This window comes from Fusarium fujikuroi, chromosome FFUJ_chr02 (assembly GCF_900079805.1).
Source record: "Fusarium fujikuroi IMI 58289 draft genome, chromosome FFUJ_chr02".
Lineage (NCBI taxonomy): Eukaryota > Fungi > Ascomycota > Sordariomycetes > Hypocreales > Nectriaceae > Fusarium > Fusarium fujikuroi.
Window position 1 is genome coordinate 4,450,341 of NC_036623.1, and position 17,929 is coordinate 4,468,269.

Here is a 17,929-nt window from a genome sequence, read left to right on the forward strand (position 1 = left end):
ATATTAATCTCCGTGTTTTACTGAGTTGGATCTGTGGAAGTTGTTTTCCGAAGGTTGAGCATCGTATGTTTTCAACATCTCAACCAATCTCGATACTACCTTCAACATTTCACGAACAGCCTTGGCCCGAGCATAACCGTCTTTGAATAGCTGGATAGGTGACATTAAAGTATTTTGTATGCTACTTCGTATTATATATAGCAAGGCATTGTGTGGATAACCGAGGATGCTTTCGGATGTTGAGAAATCCGGACAGAGTCGTCTTCTTATGCACTGCAACCTGCTTCGAAGACACAAGACTGAAGCGGTCTGCCAAGAGTGAGAAAGAAGTTCTCTTTAATTTTCAATATTGAGGAGATTTTCAGCACATATTTACTGTAATAGCACAGAGTCAATAGTGAAAGAACTAGATTGTAAGACGGCATTATTTCTCCTCTTGTCTGAAGCGACGCTACAGAAACCTGGCATCTAAAGATAATATATACATATAGCTATATTGGCCTCTAAAGAGCTTCTAACGTTAAAAGACTACAAAAGGTCATAGCAAGGGGATGTGTTGAAGTTAAAAGCGTTTCTTACCTTAGTTAGGTATTATATTAATCAGGTAGGTATAAGAATAATAACTACCTATATTAAAACGCTTTTAAAGTACTGCTTAACTTAATAATTATATACAGCGAAAGCTAAACGATAAGGAGCAATAAGATGCAGTTTTGCAGTTCTGTCTATCTGTTACGCATGTAAAAAGGATAATTGAGTGATGAGGAGTTGCAAAAATGACAAGACTGGGATTCGAACCCAGGCCCCTTTCGAGACTGCGAATCGTTACTAGTTCGAATCGAACCTGAACACAGCGCCTTAGACCGCTCGGCCATCTTGCCTTAAGATAAGGAAGTTGACAAAATTGTATAAGAAGGCCACGCACGGAAGCTAGAGCACAGAGAAGACTGCTCGATGCTCTCAAGATAGGCTGGTGTATCAAATAGTTCGAATACTCACACGCAATTCCTCGCATTGGGATAAGGGGCTCTGGCTCTTCTCTTTAACGTTATCCTTTTTTTGTGCACCGTTGCATCCACTGTTCAGACTGGTAGCACGCAACCCAGCGCCTCTTGTCACGGTTGTGCAACACTAGGACCTCGTAGGCTAACCGGAGCACAACTCAGGCAATCGCTGTACAGAAGTTCATCAAAGATGCAACAATAATGCAGTGAGATCGCTATCCCCAAGTTGTTTGCTGCCTCTCAACGTGACTATACGATCTAACAGAACGTAAGGCTTTAGTCACGACAAAGGTACCCTACACCCTACAGTCTTGGTTACAGCTGGTTGACAGAATGGCAGTAAATCTCTCGGCTTAGCTCCCGTGATCTGTAACCAGTGGGAGCGGTCCGTGGTGTTTTATCTCTGCATCAGCTATAAATATATGTTCGCGATCTCCTCCGGTTTCAGCCATTCTTCAATGACCAGATCCATTGGCAGCCCGGAGCAGTCGGGAATAGCACACAGAGAAAGATGGCCAATCAACAAATGTCAGCAAAATTCAGCTGAAGAGCGACATCGCACTTCCATGGTAACCCCGCGGGATTCTGATGTGATGTCACTCGCCGTCGCGTTTATCTCCTGAAGCCGATGCCATGTCGGTGCCGATGGCCCCACCTCAAATCCGGGCCGCCGATGGAGGGTCTCACGGGAGCCAAGCAAAGATGCAGGCTAAGAGACATCAGCTGTAAAAGCCCGGGATGACCGACTGCAAATAAGAAAATCCTACTTGTTAAAGAATAGATAATAAAACTCAGCTGCATGATTGCCCTTATCGACGCAATTCTCGTAAAGCAAGCTAGAAACGCCCGAAAGCGTCAAAGCGGACCGATGACGGCAAAACCGGCTGCAAGATCAAGCTTGGCTGCTCGGTAGCTACGGAACATGAGGAACGACGTCATCATTCCAGCGAAAAACATAAAACACATCCAACGCGCATTCTACGCAGCACAGCTTTGGAGCAGCAGATTCAGCAATTGAGCGACATTCATCATGGCTACGAAACAGTCGGAAGTGCCCAACTTCACCATCAGCGATTATGTCAAGTTCTTTGGCGCAGGCGCCCTCGCTGCGACGTCTACTCATGGTGTAAGTTGCGTTCTTCACATGCTCACAGTCGCAAGCTGACAAGATACAGGCCGTCACGCCAATTGATGTCGTAAAGACACGAATCCAGGTCGACGATGCCTTGAAGGGATATAACATGCTCTCAGCCGGTCGCAGCATCGTCGCCAAGGAGGGTGCTTCGGCGCTGCTGACTGGCTTTGGTCCAACTGCAGTAGGCTACCTCGTACAAGGCGGTGCCAAGTTCGCTGGTTACGAGTTCTTCAAGAAGAAGTATATCACTATGCTTGGAGGTCCTGAGAAGGCTGTCGACCACCGAACAGGCGTTTATCTCACTGCCAGTGCGTCGGCCGAGTTCTTTGCTGATATTCTTCTGTGCCCGCTCGAGGCTACACGAATTCGACTCGTTTCGCAGAGAGGATATGCCAATGGTTTACTTTCGGGTTTCACAAGAATGGCGCGTGAGGAGGGCTTCAAGGGTTTCTACTCTGGCTTTGTTCCTCTGCTATTCAAACAGATTCCTTTTGCTGTTGGTCAATTCTCCGTTCATGAGGCTGTCAACGAGGTCATCTTCCGTGCAATGGGCCCCGAGCGAAAGGAGAAGCTCACACAGCTTGAGTCAACTGGAGTAGAGCTTACATCTGGTATCACCGCCGGTGCTGCTGCCGCCATTCTCTCTCACCCTGCCGATACCCTGTTATCAGCGATTAACAAGGGCGCTGGTGATAAGAGCCAGGGCGCGACAAGTCGCATGTTCCAGCTTGCCAAAGAATTCGGACCCAAGCGATTACTTCTCACTGGACTGGGACCTCGTATCGTCATGACATGCGGTCTCGTCGGCGCTCAATTCGTGGTGTACGCTCAATGCAAGGCTCTCACAGGAGCACCACCAAGCATTGAGATTCACAAAGAAGAGTCTCTATGAGTGCTCATGTAGCGATTTAAAAACGGATAGGCTTGGTTTAGAAACGGCGTTGGGGCGATAGACTATGGAATGAGATCTTTTAGAGCGAGTTCCTGTGTTAGACTTAGTTTTAAGAAATGTTTATTTCATTGCTTGGCAGCCACATTCTTGAGGTGAAATCCTCCTGTTTCAGGGACCGTGCCTCTATTAAGTCGCTTATTGAGGTGCGGTTTTGGTGGGAGGGTGCTACGCACTGGTCCAGATCTGGTCTAATCTTGGGTCTGAGTGTTTGAGATCTGTCAAGAGTGGCGGAGCTGTGGCGTTTAGGACGAGATGATGATGATGCCTGGGCAGTGCGAATAGGCAGAAGAATAAGTGCATGCTGTGATCACAAAACAGAAGAGACACTGGCATTTTCAGAAAATTCAATCTCTTTAGCATTTGTCTAGATCCCAAGACCTGTAGATCTCGTCTCAAACCATATGCGAAAACTAAAAACGTGATACTTTATGTTGCACTGGTCCATGTCCACTGTGGCGCAGCTAGTAGCATATCCGGTAGGTGGCCGTGTGTCCTTAGCGGACTGATCCCCCCCGGGCCCCCTTCTAGGCCACGCACCACCAGCGGCTCCAGTGCAGGTCCCCTATTTTTGTCAGGAACTTTGGGTTGTATCTCCCCAGTAGCGTTCGAGGCCACGCATCACCACGAGAGCATCCCAACCCCATCTCTCTGTTCCCTCCTTAAACCCTTTTCCAAACAGCCCAGCTTCTCCGAAAACTTTGATCGACTGTGTTGCATTTTCGAGGTACGATAATAAGAACCCGTTCTTCCCGATCAGCATAAGTTGTGCGACCTGCGCCGACAATCTCACGCTGGTGGTACGAAAACGTAGCAGCATTGCTTTGCATTCTTGATCCCCTTAGCCACCACGAATATAGACTTCCGCGTGGCAACTCCCGTCGCTGTCGCCGCCATTCAGTCTTCGCTCTCTCAACATCGAAGCTAACATCTCCGTTCGCTCCAGTTCTCGTTCCGTTCGATAGCGCTTCTCTGGATGTGTTAAACAGCTTCTCGACCTCTGGCACCTCCCCTTGCGCTGCAAGGTTTCTTTTTCCTTTCGCATCATGAAGATTGCTTCGCTGTTGAGCCTCGCCGGCTTGACGGCTCTGGCTCATGGATCCAGACCGGCACGAGATTACGCATTAAACGATTATTATGTCCTCCATCTCGATACGACAACGACGCCCGATCAAGTCGCCAGTCGACTCGGATTTACCCACGAGGGCCAGCTCGGAGCGCTCGACGACCACCATGTTTTCCGCGCCCGCAAGGCCGAACACGATATTGTAAAGAGAGAAATTACAGAGCGAAAGAGAAGGAAGCGAGATCTTGGAGGCTCTGATCCAGTTGATGGTATTCTTTTGTCCAAGAAGCAACAAGCACGACAACATCTGTTTAAGCGAGAGATCCCTCCACCGCCAAAAGGCTATGTCCCCCAGCTCGCACGCCGCGAATCACCTGTCGAAGCTCGAGACCTGATGAGCAAATACCAGGCGTCGATCATGAAGGAACTGGACATTCAGGACCCCATCTTCAAGGAGCAGTGGCATCTATTGAACCCCACCCAAGTCGGCCACGATGTCAATGTCACTGGCCTTTGGCTGGATGGTATTACCGGAAAGAACGTTACCGTGGCCGTGATTGATGACGGTCTTGATATGCATAGCGACGATCTCAAGCCCAACTACTTCGCCGCTGGCTCTTGGGACTTCAACGACAACGATCCCGAACCTGCCCCCGTTTTGGACGAGGATCGACACGGTACCCGCTGCGCTGGTGAAGTGGCAGCTGCTCGCAACGATGTCTGCGGTATTGGTGTTGCGTATGACTCCAAGGTCGCCGGTCTCCGAATTCTTAGCAAGCTCATTAGTGACGCCGACGAAGCGGAAGCTATGATGTACAAATACGACGACAACCATATCTACTCTTGCTCATGGGGTCCGTCTGATGATGGTCAAACTATGGAGGCACCTGATGTGGTGATTCGGAGAGCTATGCTCAAGGCGATTCAAAAGGGACGTCGTGGTCTTGGTTCCATCTACGTTTTTGCCAGTGGTAATGGCGCCGGTCAAGGTGACAACTGCAACTTTGATGGGTACACCAACTCGATCTACAGTATTACCATTGGAGCTGTTGACCGAACTGGACTTCATCCCTACTACGCCGAAGAATGCTCTGCTCAATTGGTTGTTACATACAGTAGTGGAAGCGGAGACGCCATTGTAAGTTCAATATTGCCTTCGTCAAGAATGTTGACTAACCCATTCAGCACACAACCGATGTTGGAAAGAACAGCTGCTACAAGGCTCACGGTGGTACATCTGCTGCCGCGCCTCTTGCCGCTGGTATCTTTGCGCTGGCGCTTCAGGTTCGTCCTGAGCTCACTTGGAGAGACTTGCAATACATTGCCATGGACACTGCCATCCCGATTGAAGGTGACGAGTCCAACCAGCAGAATACCACGATTGGCAAGAAGTTCAGTCACGTTTTCGGTTATGGAAAGATTGACTCGTGGGCTTTGGTCGAGAGAGCCAAGGCTTGGCCCTTGGTCAAGCCACAGTCATGGTATTTCTCTCCCTGGGTTCATGTCAAGAAGTCGATCCCCGAAGGCCGAGATGGGTTGAGTGTGACGCTTGAAGTTACTGAGGACATGCTTAAGGGCTCCAACCTTGCTCGTGTTGAACACATCACTGTCACTATGAACGTTGAGCACACTCGACGTGGTGACCTGAGCGTTGACTTGATCAGCCCTGACAATGTGGTCAGCCATCTTGCAGTTGCTCGACGAGGCGATGCCAAGGAGGAGGGGTATATTGACTGGACCTTCATGAGTGTTGCTCACTGGTACGTATTCCTTGCACTTGGTCTGCCCATTCTAACTTTATATAGGGGTGAAAGTGGTGTCGGCAAGTGGACTATCATTGTCCGCGACACTGAGAAGAACTCATTCAAGGGCAGCTTTACCGACTGGCGCCTGAAGCTCTGGGGTGAAGCTATTGAAGCAGACAAGGCAACTCTGTTACCCATGCCAAACGCAGACGATGACAAGGACCACGACAAGATCGTGTCTACCACGACAATTGCTGCTTCTACAACCTCAGCACCTCCTGCTACCAAGCCTACTCTCATCGAACACCCTACCGGCCACCCTGAACGACCCAACAAGCCCGCTCGACCTACAAGCACCGATGAGGAAGAGCCCTCAAGCACCCAAGAGTCTGCTGAGGAAACGACTACAGCTTCATCATCCTGGGTCTCTTGGCTCCCCACCTTCGGCGCCTCCAAGAAAGCACAGATCTGGATCTACGGCGCAGTCGGTCTCATTGCAGCCTTCTGCATCGGTCTAGGCATCTACTTCTGGATCGCTCGCCGCCGCCGTCTCCGTAACACGTCCCACAACAACTACGAATTCGAGCTCATCGACGAAGAAGAGGCTGAGGGTCTTCGAGCCGGCGAAAAGGCCGCTGGCGGCAAGGCCCGCAGGACTCGTGGTGGAGAACTGTACGATGCTTTTGCCGAGGGCAGCGATGATGAACAGTTTGAAGACTACAGAGATGACCGCGAGCAATCTCGTGATAGATTGGCTGGTGATGATACGCAGCATTACGCCGTGGGAGAAGACAGTGAGAGCGATGAGGAGAGTGAGGAGGAAAGCAGTGATGATGAGAAGGGTGAGACAAGACCATTGGGCGGACGTTGATGCATGACTTGGGCATCGTAGCAAGCTATTGGGTGCTTTTTTGCATGGATTAGCGGAGTTTGTGTTATTTGCCTTGTCTATGTTGGTTATACTGTGCCTTTGTCAATAGACCTTGGATGGCGTTTGGTACAAAATGTCAAGACTGAAACATGAGGTGATTCTTGAATCAAACACCAATTTTTCAAAGTCATACTCCCTCTCGAGGGTATTCAATGCCCTTCGTTTACGAGTACCGACTGTGCTATTACCATGAATGTCTTTCTTCTAGACGAGCTACTTCATCGAGTCCTCGTCATCGTCTAAACAACCTAAACGCCATATCCTAATAAACGCCGAATAAAGCTTGAATCCACGCTTCCCTCTACGCACTCACAATACCCTCCTTCTCCATCTCCTGGACGTACTTTTCCCAAATACTAGCAACCTCGCCATAGAACTCAATATGCGCATCCGCAAGACCTCCCAGCTGACTCTTCATCTCGATCCTCTTGATGCGCTCAAAGTCAGCAACCTCCTTGACAACCTCATCGTCAAACATGTCGCTTGTCTTGCGAGCGCTCTCAACCTCGTGGGTTAGCTCTTCAACGCGGAGTTCTAACTTGCGTGTGCGCTCGCGACGTGCTTGTTCATGGTCTACGCCGCGCACGTCTTCGATCTTGGCGCGCAGAAAACTCCCGGCACCGGAACCGCCGTGATGTCCGGACTGGAGTGTGTCGCGCTCAGTGGTGGATTTGTTGAGATATTCGGTGAGTTGTTCGTAGTCAAGCTGTTTCTGCTCACGGGCTTTGAGGAGGTTCTTGAGGGCAATGGAGTAAGCTTGCATGTCTCGCAGGGAGCCCAGGTAATCTTGATCAGTGACGTCTTTGAGTTTCCGTAGGTGAGTCGCTGTGTCTTCGATGGAAGCGGAGAAGCCATGAACTGCGGGCTCGACATGGGGTTCAAGCGGGATGAGCTTTTGGAACTGCTCTGCGAGATCTCGCAAGTCCACCTCCAAATCCGTCTCTCGCCTAGCAACCCTGGCAATAACCTTCTCGATATGTCCAAGGTCATCATCAAGCTTATCGCTCTTCTCCTTGACCTCAAGGAACCGACGGTCCGGGCGATGCAGCTTTGTAAAAGCATTGATAAAGGTATCAGCAAAGTTATCAAACACCCCCGTAGATCCAGGATCACTCGCAGAGCTCGCTCGCGCACCACGACTGCGCATGGTAGCATTCCAGTCAGGGCTCTCGAGGAACGTATGCAGGATCGGGGCCCGGCGCAGTGTAGGATGGAGAGACAGTCGGTTCAGGAAGCGCTGGAGGGAGTGAGCGCGGCGGATGGTAAAGTCAGAGCCGAAGCGGTCGCCGCGGACATATTCCATGCGCTGCTTGTCGGGCAGAGGGGGCACGGCAGCAGCGGGATAGTCGCGGGTGAGCTGTTTGTAGAGGAATACGAAGTCTGTGAAGCGGCGGCGGACGGTTGTAGTCGAGCGCTGGAAGGCAGAGAATGTCGACTGCAATGGTTAGATTCAGCGCATGATAGAGTGGTTGAAGGATACGTACATGTGTGGTGATGAGATACGAAACAAAAGCATCCTTGGTACCGTCATTTTCCTTGATGGGCGTCCCAACAGTGCACTCCAGGACCTCGTTCCCCAGCGACGGAGCATCTATCTCCAGACCGGTCCCGGGCGCATTCATATCATGGCCTGGTTCTTCAGCGGGAGGAACAGTGCGGGATGTCTGGTCGTGGACGTGTTCGCTCCACGAGACGTTGGAGAAGTCGTCTTGTTGCTGTTCCATGGCCGTCATTGCGGGGCCAATGCGTAAGATGGGAGTGCGGGCCTTTCGATCAGGGCGAGGTGGAGGATTGAATGTTGTAGCGATGCGAGGCGGTTGGGGAGGAAGGATAGTAGAGGTGACGTTGATTGAAAGTGGGCGGAGTTGGCGGGAGTTGGATTGGGTTGGCTTGACTTGAAGCTTGGTGGTGCTGAGTTATGTGGTAGAGGTTAGGACGTGGGGAGCTGGGGTGGCGCAGGGACCACTGTAGGATAGAGAGGGGCTTTCTGAGGATGCTGCGATTCCAGAATATCACCTCATTACGGCGCCTAGAATTATAGAGATTCTCCAAGGCTCTTCTATATCCGCTCAATAGTTTATTAAACTACTCTGGCATACTTGAGCTCATTTCTGGCGGTCGTAGTGATACCTCGTCATCACCTTTACAAGTACCCCTCTATCAGGATCTACATTAGCAGATACGATGACGCAGCCAGGCCAAGCCCAAGGGTCTCTCTCACCATAGGTAGGCATCAATAGAGCATCACTCGGAAATAAGTCAACTCACAAGTGCAAGTGTTTCTGGCAAATCAATTATATGTACAAATAAAATCATTCAGTGGAATCTATTGCTTCCCGTCGAGAGTGGTCTATCCCAAACAAGTAATACTTAATCGTCGGTCCTCTCAAATATCGGGGGCCAGTTTTTGATACAGCAGCACAGCGCCTTAATTCCCATCCCGCCTTGATGCCATACCAATCCATACAGTCATACATATGAAAACACACACCAAGTCATGGTACATTGAGCCTCTAGCTCACTTCCTCTCGTCTACTTCTGCTCCTTGGACGATCCAGAGCTGGCGTTGATCTCCCGCTCTAGTGATGCAGCAGACTCAGCGGCCTTGGCCAACTCCATCTCGGCCTCGACCATCTCGCTAACTTGCTTCTTGCCAAGACCCTCAGCTTGAGCCTGGGCCAGTCTCTCCTCCTTCTCATCGATATCGTCTGTGTCTCGGGGAGTGGCGAAACCGGAGCTTTGGCTAGCCTGGTCCTGCTCCGCCTCGTCCTCGATGAGATCCTGTTGCTCCTTGATGACCTCGAGTCGCTGCTTGTTAGTGGCAGCGCCCTCGGCGCTGTGCACCTCAAGCTCGATCTCGTGGTACAACTCCTCGGGGATGGCGGACATGACACCGATGAGAGCCTCGACCTGGTTGTAACCCTCACCTGAGCCTTGGCCGTACATATAGGCGTTGCTCAGAACGAGAAGTGTTGAGGGAACACCCTCCTTGAGTCGGAGATCGAGCCAAGTCTGAAGATCTGCACGCATGCGAGCGGGGGAGACACTGTGTGTTCGGATACCACGAGCAGCACAAGCAGCCTGGAGTTCAGCAACAGTCAGACTGTCAACACCCTCGTAGCTGATGGCCTTGTCATCGCGCTTGATCTGTCGCATGCGGTGGCGGATCTGATATCGGAGCATCATGTCGGTACCGAATGTGTTGAGGTTCATGTACTTGCACATGGAAACGAGCTGAGGTCGTGACAAGTTGTCGAGGGTCAAATCATCTCGGAAGACCTTGCAGACCTTGATAACATCCTCGGCTGTGGGTGTCTCGCCAGTGGCGCGAACTTTGCGGAAGAAGTTGGAGAACTCCTCCTTTTGTGTTGTTGCTTGACTCACTGGCAGACCAGACTCGCCCAGTGTTTGTCTTAAGAATTGGCTGACTTCCTTGCGTGTGGATCGGAGAAGTGTGGCCTTGGCCTCCTTTGACTTTTGTCCCTCGAATGTGCTGGGGAGCATGTTGGGGAAGAGCTTGAGGGCAAGAGGCAGAAGTGCCTCACCCAGAGGAACGATGATGAAGACGGAGAAGGGCACTAAACGACCCAGATCCTGGACTGTTCGCTGAAGTTGCTTGTTCTCACGTCGGGTGAGCTCGTATCCGGCAGCCATCTTGAGGGCCAATCGCCAGCTGATCTTGACCTCAGCGGCGAGCAGCTTAGATCCATCCCAATAGTGGTGAGCCTCCTTCTTGACCTTCTCCCAGAGAGTAAGTTTCTTCTCCTCCTTTGCTTTTTGAGCAGCATCGCCCTTCTCCATCACACCCTCCTTGGTGGCAACAACTTCTGTATCAGCCTTGGCTGCGGCGGAGGCATCGGCGGGCTTCAGAACAGCAGCATCCTTGGTGTTCGGGTCAAGCTTCTTATCCTCCTTCTTTGCAACAACAGAGCCTGCGGAATCCTTGGGAAGCGGCTTCTTAGCCTGCTCGGCATTGAATCCCGGGGGCGGGCCAGAAGAACTGGGGTCGTGTCGGTGATGATCGGTACTCATCGATCGAGGGATCAACAAAGCAATGGCCGGGACTTTGACGTTACGGCTGACGTGGCGACCGAGAAGAGCAGGAGTAACACCCCGTGAGAGAGCTCGGGCTTTAGTGAGAGGTTAGCAGGGGACGTAAACGACACCTCATCAAAAAGGCGATGTGAGCTCACCATTACCCATCAAAGGGTTCCGGGCAACCGCCCGGCGAGCAACACTGGAGGAAGCGCTCATTGCGAGCAGGAGTTGGGAGTAGAGGGAGGATCAGATGTGGCAGATAGGGTGTAGAGTATAATTTCGTAATCTCGGCGCAACGTATCGATATCAAGGGTCCAAAATGGTACAGCAGAACAGAAGAGAGCGAGATAAGTTGAAGTCGGAGATAATGAAGAATAGGGACGGAGTGGATGCAAAGTCGAGATTCTCCAAGAGGCCGCTAATTGCGAAAGGGTGTGGTGATGTACAGACAGGCCGTACAATAATGGAATAGCAGTGCTCGTGGTGATGGGATTGGATCAATGGATGAGCGCAGAGCAGGCTAGCTCCGTCTTCCCGCCGACCGGGGTTCGCCGCAATCGGGAACCGGGTTCACTATTCTTCCGGCAGGGCTTACAGCGAATGCATCCAATCCCTGCGCTCTGCTTGCGATTTACAGGGGGCTTGCGTCAACAGAATCTAGAAGAAACAGCGTATCACGTGATGGCCGGTAGTGCCGAGTGTATCCTTTTGTTGGGAGAGAGGGAGAAGTCCTTTCAATTCCCCCTCCCCTGCATGTGACAGGCCTCAACAATGGATAAAGCCCGCTCTTATCTCCGCTGAAGATGCTCGAATTTGCCGCAATTGTTTAGCCGAGTATATGTGATGTGATGTGGTCTGTAGATATTGGCAGTAGAAAGGGCCTCATTTGCTTGAGTTGCAGCCTGAGTTGGCAGGTCAGCATTGGCCAGTCACTTGGGAGATTATGAAACATAGGCTCAGACGCTTTGAACTGTCTCCATTTACGTTTGATTGGTTTCAGTATTTCCGGGCCATTTAACCTGCATTCATCAGTCAAGACAGGTCTCACTCCGTGTTTACAGCCAAACACGGCTTGCGTCTGATGCGTCGTTGACATGTTCTTGACAAACAGAATGTCAATTAATTGACGGTAAGTGTGATATTTATCAATCAATAAGAAATTGTTTGTCGTTATGACTGTCACTACTCAGACGTCAATGCAGCATCAAAAAATCATGTATACGCAGACAGTTCATTTTAATTACAGCCCCTTTATCAGGGTAAAGCGATGTCATTACATATCATCTCACCATCATTTTCATCTCATCTCATCTCATGACCACTATGAACTGTCGCATGTGTCCTTATACCTCAATCCATGGCCAAACTTAAACAACGCCTCCACGTCAAATGGCACATCTTCCTTTTGCGCATCAGCAGCCTCCTGAGACACAGGCAGATCAAAAGGCAGCCTTCCCTCAGGACCCCAACCATCTGTTCCAAAGACAACATCAAGGAATGCATCATGGCTGCTACCGTAGCTACCAAACAGCGCAACAGCCTGCTCAGCGACTTCAGGTACCGCAGCGGGTCGGTTGAGTCTGATGTCCACGACAGTTGGCAGCGTCGCGTAGATCTTGGCTTGACGAGCCTTTTCTGTCGTGTTGAACTCGAGACTGCCGTTGTTGATCATGGCGGGAAGACCGGGCGCTGTGGTGGGCTTGAAGGGTGAGGCCAAGCGCGGAAACGCGTAGTCTGCGTCCTCCGGGTTCTCGACGACGCTGAGATTGCGGGATTCCATGACCTCGGGCTCAATTCCCTCGACGTAGAACTTGGCATTGAGGGCGGACAGAGGAAGAGGCAGGACATCGTCCTTGTTAGTGAGAAGAGTGAATGCACGGCGCTGTGTCTCGTTTCCAAGGCGGCTGAAGTAGTCGTTTCCAGCAATGCGCTCAGCCTTGTCAACATCAACGAAGGGGTTATCGAAAAGACCCAGCTCAAACTTCTCCTTCATAAGCTTGCGAACAGACTCATCAATGCGGGCTTCTGAGATGAGACCCTTGTTGACGAGCTCAATGATAAGCTCGGGCTTGGTCTCGCCACCAAAGATATCGCATCCAGCTTCGAGAACACGACGGGCGCGCTCAAGCTCGGTCTGGTCCTCAAGACCCCAGAATCGGGTGGTGACGATACCCCAGTCAGTAACAACAATTCCGTCGAAGCCGAGCTCTTTCTTGAGTAGATCGTTGACGACGCCCTTGTTGAAGCCAAAGGCGACTTCTTCCCATGAGGTGTTGATGGGACGAGAATAGTAGGGCATCATTTGACGAGTGCCAGCTGCGATGGCGGCCTTGAAGGGGATCAAATGGTAGTCTCTGTTGTTACCAGGGTAAGTCTGGTTCTTGCCCTACACCTCAACGTCAGCAATTGTTCTACCCTCAGAAGGAGTATTACTTACCCAAGGAAAGTGAGAGTCCTCTCCATCCTCCATTGGACCACCGCCGGGGAAATGCTTGGTGGTTGCGATAACCGAGTTGGGACCGATCTTGTCACCCTGAAGACCCTTGATGTACTCAACCATCAAAGCACTGGTGAGGTTGGCATCTTCTCCCATGGTGCCAGTGATACGTCCCCAACGTGGCTCGGTAGCTAGATCGACTTGGGGGTGCAGTGCCTGTCGAATACCAACCGCGACGTACTCCTCACGTGCGATCTCAGCGAACTGGCGGACCAGCTCTGGCGATCGCAGTGCAGCGAGACCAAGAGGTTCAGTCCATCGAGAGAAGCCCTGTGCTACAACGGAGACAGCATTCTCGTCTGTCCACCCGTGCTGCGGGTCACTGCTTATTGTGACTAACAAATCATCAGTATGCTTAGAAGTTGAAGGAGTTACAATATCATCAAAGCAGTAGTACTCACTGGGGATACCAAGGGGTGTGCTCATCGCCAGCCTCTGTAGCTTATTGTACCAATTCGCAACACCTCGGACATCATTGACACCACCACTCAGAACATAGTGAGTGATACGCTTGCCGGTGACGAACTCCTCAATGGTCTCGTCAAAGGTGTTGTTGACCACCACGGTACGGCCGTGGAACATCTGGCCTGCCTTGTCCTCGAGGGACATGCGGGACATGAGGTCATCAACACGCTTGTCAAGACATAGAGTCTTGTTTCGGTAGGGAGGATTGGCATCTTGCCGAACAATTGGGTTGGCTATGCTCAAAGACACGCCTCCCAAGAGGAGAAGACTGGACCACATGATGAAGGTGTAGAAGAGAGATAGATAGAAGTTCGAGCCTGTGATTCAACTGGTCCTATACAAATATTCGGTCGATCACTTCATCTTATATACACTCAATCTTTGCCAACATCTCTCCATATCCCGAAGTTTTAGCAGGCCCGAGGTCATTCACTTACACTCTCACCATCTTGGCCATCGCAAACTCCATCATCATCAACTTGATTCGGACCGACCTTTTAGATCCTTGCTTCTCTCAGTCTAACCTCACAGCGCGAAGAATCGAGCATCCGGGAGCTATAAGTCAAGTCCGGAACTTACAAACCCAGGTATCGGCACTGGCCCGACCCAATCGCAGCTCATCCCGACAGAGCTGGCCGAATGAGAAGACCGGTCCCCGTGATGCCAAGAATATAGCCCGATGAAAAACCTGGTGGTCCATGACTAAAAACGCCGTGATTCTCATGATGCAGAGGTCCAACGTGGGGATAATCTGGGGACGGCGCAGGCTCTAAACCGTTTAAACATGCGGGGAGCCCATATAAGTTTTCGGCCCTTTTAACGACTGCAAATCCCATGACGGTTAAGAACCATGCTTCTTGTACCGAATGTCTGGTTGCTTGTACGATGGAGGTGTCACCGGTAGTGGGTGTACTCGTCTGCCAAGACTGAGTTGTCGGATAACATCCGGCAGCTTTCAAGGCCTAAGACTTCCATTGCGGAGGAATAGAGGATATTAGCCGTGAGGTTGGTGGTCCACATCCCGATGGTTTGTTAGTCAATGGGGATATAATTCCGCTGATCGTATGGATGCAACACCCCACGATTGAATGCTCGGGAAACATGCACGGCAATTGTGAAAAGTGATGTTGTTTTTAACATGTCATTTCTCTATAATTCTGAGCATCAAAGCCCCCGTTGACTGTTAAGCAATGCCATCACCAATGACGGAATGTTAGGGCGTACAAATGGGCGAAGTTCAACGAGGTGGCTGTAAATCTGCTAAGGAAGAAGCTCAAAATTAAGCTTAATTTGGCTCGTTGTCCAGTCCTTCACTTGACGACAAGAGAGCTTTGGCCGCACCCGCTCCGCAACTTACCGCTGCCGCGCCGCTCCGCATTATTCTCCCGCAACCTTATATTTAACTCTGGTTTCGTTGTCATTATCGAGGTTTGAGATGCACGAAACTTCTTGTCGTTGGTACACTCCCTTGACTCTGTCCGCTGTCCGTCTCGATGACTACCTGTTCATGGCGGCATGCTTGTTTGCTTGGCCTTAGAGACGAAAGCAGACTCTAAGAGTCTCCTAAATTTATCTTAAAGTACCCTAAATTGCTCTAAACTTATCATAAACTTGCCTAAGTCTCTTTTGGCATTTAGGATTAAAGAAGTCTGGGGCACTTGGTGACAGTGTCTCCGATAGTTCTTCACGATGACTGTGATTCACCGTTGTTATCAGTGACATGCTTATTAAGTACCAGGCACTAGAATTCTTCTCGGTACCTACAGAAGTCTTCTTCCTTCTTCCATCTCAAATTTCTCCTTCCCTCTCCGTTAACACACAATCCCCCTCGCCGTACCCCTCTCGGCGAGACCACTGCAGTCACATCACCAGAAAAGAGCTGGCAGGTTGATCAATCAATTCATGCGCTTCATGTGAACATAATTTTTGAAGCTCGCGAGCCTCTGGCGCTTGGGATGGTTGACCGATCAGTTCCTCTGACCTGTGTATAGACCAAACGCGACAACTACAACTTGAAGCCCACCTACCATCATGCCGCCAAGATGAAGCGTAACTTTTCCCACTCCACGTTAATCTCATGCCTCGGAAGCTGATAGCTCTCTCCAGCCGCCTTGAAAAAGGCCCAAGCTCACACGGCATCACACCAGCCGCCCCTCAGCGCGAGTCCCTGCTGGGTGTGAAAGGCGCCCTTTTAATTCCCGAACTTTGACTGAACGTATGCGGCAAGATGGTGGAAATAGAGCCAACAACCCGCGGCTTCAAACAGGATCACCATGGCCTTTTCTTATGTCCTGTCGACGCGACAGGACTGCCACTCTACCTTTCCCACTCAATGACCAGGGTTTCCGGCCTGCGCCAGGAATATCTGGTAGAAGTCTTCAAGAGAGTCATGTTCATCTTTACCTCAAGCCAGAGTATAAAGCTATTCTCGCAGTTCGTCCGTGCTCAGTTCAACCTGAACCCAGCACAAGTACCCTATCTCCGCGCCCAGGCCAACATTTTTCACACCAACTCATTCCCTCAAGTATTCAGTCTCCCCCGACACAAATGGCCCAGATCGCTCATGGTGAGTGGGAAGGGGCTTATTCGCATGGCAGGGCTTAGGTAACCCAGATTGTGTCTCTGTCGACTGCCCTCATGCCAAGATTCATATTTGCCAACCATGGAGAAACTTCCGTTACCTCAAAGGGGTCACAGAGCCACGAGGACTCCGAAGCATCAAAATTGACTTCACCTACGACGAGTTCAGCTGGAATCAGGTAATCGTGGTGGATGGGCTGAGACATTTCCTCAGTAGTATGATGGTACGCTCCATCGGGGGAGTACTTGTCTTTAGGAAGCTCGTTAGGAGTTAAGCAACTATAGTAGTAGCGACGACGGCATGTTCGCTTGCTCGCTTCGGGTGAGAATAAACTCATCAAAGAGCATCCTAACTTTATCCTAGATTACTTTAAGTTATCATAAACTTGCCTAAGTATTATTGGCATTTAGGATTGAAGCAACTCGGGGCCCTTCAGGACGTGTCTGCACGTCTCATACCACGGCTCGCGTTGGACGGCCCCATTGAAGCACTGGAGATTGAGGCCCTGTCCTCCTGTGGCCCTGGTGGCAAGCATTACCTGTGATGGCTTGGCCTCAAAAGCCGTCTTGATGACGAAGTGTCTATCGATGGGACCTAGCTGCCCATTGTACTCAAGCTGTAATTCTAGGTCAAACCTGTTCCTGAGGGCAACTACGATAATTTGCAAGAAGTAGATACTTTCATCTACAATTAAAAATGCATGGTCGGGATATCGATCTTTATGCTGGTCGATGACGTCCGTGATGACTTTCGCCCAACGAGATAGGGCCAGTTCTCGTCCTGCTCCAGTCGTGTCTTCCACTTAGTGAGCTGGTCTGTCGCTGCTTGGTCGCCTTTGTCCATGGTGCTCATGGCCTCGTTGCGGTGCAAGGCTTTGGCCAGGGCTTCCCTCTCAAACTTAAGCTTAACCAGCATAGGGTGATATGTATACTGCTGTGCCCGTATAAGATACTTCCAGCCTGCAAGCTGGCTACCAAGTCTTCTGGCCTTCTTGAACATGTGGTAGACGTCATTAGTGCACCTTCGATCCTCTGGATCGAGAGAGAATGTCACGATACGTTTCGATCAGCTCTTGTTCAATTGCGCTCTGAGGTCGACGAAGGCTACAGGCGTCGAGCGTCTGGATGTATCTCTCTCTGTGGAAGCCTTGAGGGAAGTCAGGGCCTGTAGATAAGTTCTGAATGAACGCTGCCTGAAAGAGGAGGAAGCTGGTGATTGGATGGCCGTGGAGCATACTGAGAAGGGCACAGCCATCATTCCCCTGGTTGTCTGCCTGTCACCACGAGATAGCTGTCGAGCTGAAATTTGAGTGTTGACATGGAATGGTAGGTGCGGCTCTCTAGGTTTTTGATTGCATGAGCTTCATCGAGATCAAGCCATTCTCCCATCGGCCTTCGGGGCTCCTGATCCAGCACCAGAGAAGAGGACCAACATGGGACGCTTCGGTGGTTGGGCGGTTATGTGTCAATGCTGGGGATGATCCCTATTTGTTCTTCTTGTTTCTTGTTTTCTATATTG

At 50.7% G+C, this 17,929-nt stretch overlaps 7 protein-coding genes, besides 1 other annotated feature; 3 read left to right on the forward strand and 4 right to left on the reverse strand.

Annotated features, from left to right (window-relative positions):
* Positions 1 to 777: 777 nt before the first annotated feature.
* Positions 778 to 881, reverse strand: a tRNA (tRNA-Leu).
* A 1,153-nt stretch (positions 882 to 2,034) lies between these two features.
* FFUJ_03926 (probable phosphate transport protein MIR1) lies at positions 2,035 to 3,031 on the forward strand (the record flags this gene model as incomplete). XM_023572847.1 has 2 exons in its annotated part: positions 2,035 to 2,130; positions 2,180 to 3,031. The coding sequence occupies 2 exons, from the start codon at positions 2,035 to 2,037 to the stop codon at positions 3,029 to 3,031; spliced, it is 948 nt and encodes a 315-aa protein (XP_023426900.1).
* A 1,103-nt stretch (positions 3,032 to 4,134) lies between these two features.
* FFUJ_03925 (probable Kex protein) lies at positions 4,135 to 6,770 on the forward strand (the record flags this gene model as incomplete). XM_023572848.1 has 3 exons in its annotated part: positions 4,135 to 5,292; positions 5,340 to 5,914; positions 5,960 to 6,770. 3 exons carry the CDS (start codon positions 4,135 to 4,137, stop codon positions 6,768 to 6,770), a joined length of 2,544 nt encoding a protein of 847 aa, XP_023427128.1.
* Positions 6,771 to 7,131: 361 nt separating this feature from the next.
* FFUJ_03924 (related to sorting nexin 4) lies at positions 7,132 to 8,563 on the reverse strand (the record flags this gene model as incomplete). XM_023572849.1 has 2 exons in its annotated part: positions 7,132 to 8,265; positions 8,315 to 8,563. 2 exons carry the CDS (start codon positions 8,561 to 8,563, stop codon positions 7,132 to 7,134), a joined length of 1,383 nt encoding a protein of 460 aa, XP_023426901.1.
* A 799-nt stretch (positions 8,564 to 9,362) lies between these two features.
* Positions 9,363 to 11,084, reverse strand: FFUJ_03923 (probable suppressor of mrs2-1 mutation; the record flags this gene model as incomplete). XM_023572850.1 has 2 exons in its annotated part: positions 9,363 to 10,960; positions 11,024 to 11,084. 2 exons carry the CDS (start codon positions 11,082 to 11,084, stop codon positions 9,363 to 9,365), a joined length of 1,659 nt encoding a protein of 552 aa, XP_023426902.1.
* Positions 11,085 to 12,189: 1,105 nt separating this feature from the next.
* Positions 12,190 to 14,109, reverse strand: FFUJ_03922 (related to periplasmic beta-glucosidase/beta-xylosidase precursor; the record flags this gene model as incomplete). XM_023572852.1 has 2 exons in its annotated part: positions 12,190 to 13,254; positions 13,306 to 14,109. 2 exons carry the CDS (start codon positions 14,107 to 14,109, stop codon positions 12,190 to 12,192), a joined length of 1,869 nt encoding a protein of 622 aa, XP_023426903.1.
* Positions 14,110 to 16,057: 1,948 nt separating this feature from the next.
* FFUJ_03921 (uncharacterized protein) lies at positions 16,058 to 16,593 on the forward strand (the record flags this gene model as incomplete). XM_023572853.1 has 2 exons in its annotated part: positions 16,058 to 16,396; positions 16,444 to 16,593. 2 exons carry the CDS (start codon positions 16,058 to 16,060, stop codon positions 16,591 to 16,593), a joined length of 489 nt encoding a protein of 162 aa, XP_023426904.1.
* Positions 16,594 to 16,817: 224 nt separating this feature from the next.
* Positions 16,818 to 17,410, reverse strand: FFUJ_03920 (uncharacterized protein; the record flags this gene model as incomplete). XM_023572854.1 has 2 exons in its annotated part: positions 16,818 to 17,088; positions 17,148 to 17,410. 2 exons carry the CDS (start codon positions 17,408 to 17,410, stop codon positions 16,818 to 16,820), a joined length of 534 nt encoding a protein of 177 aa, XP_023426905.1.
* Positions 17,411 to 17,929: the final 519 nt, after the last annotated feature.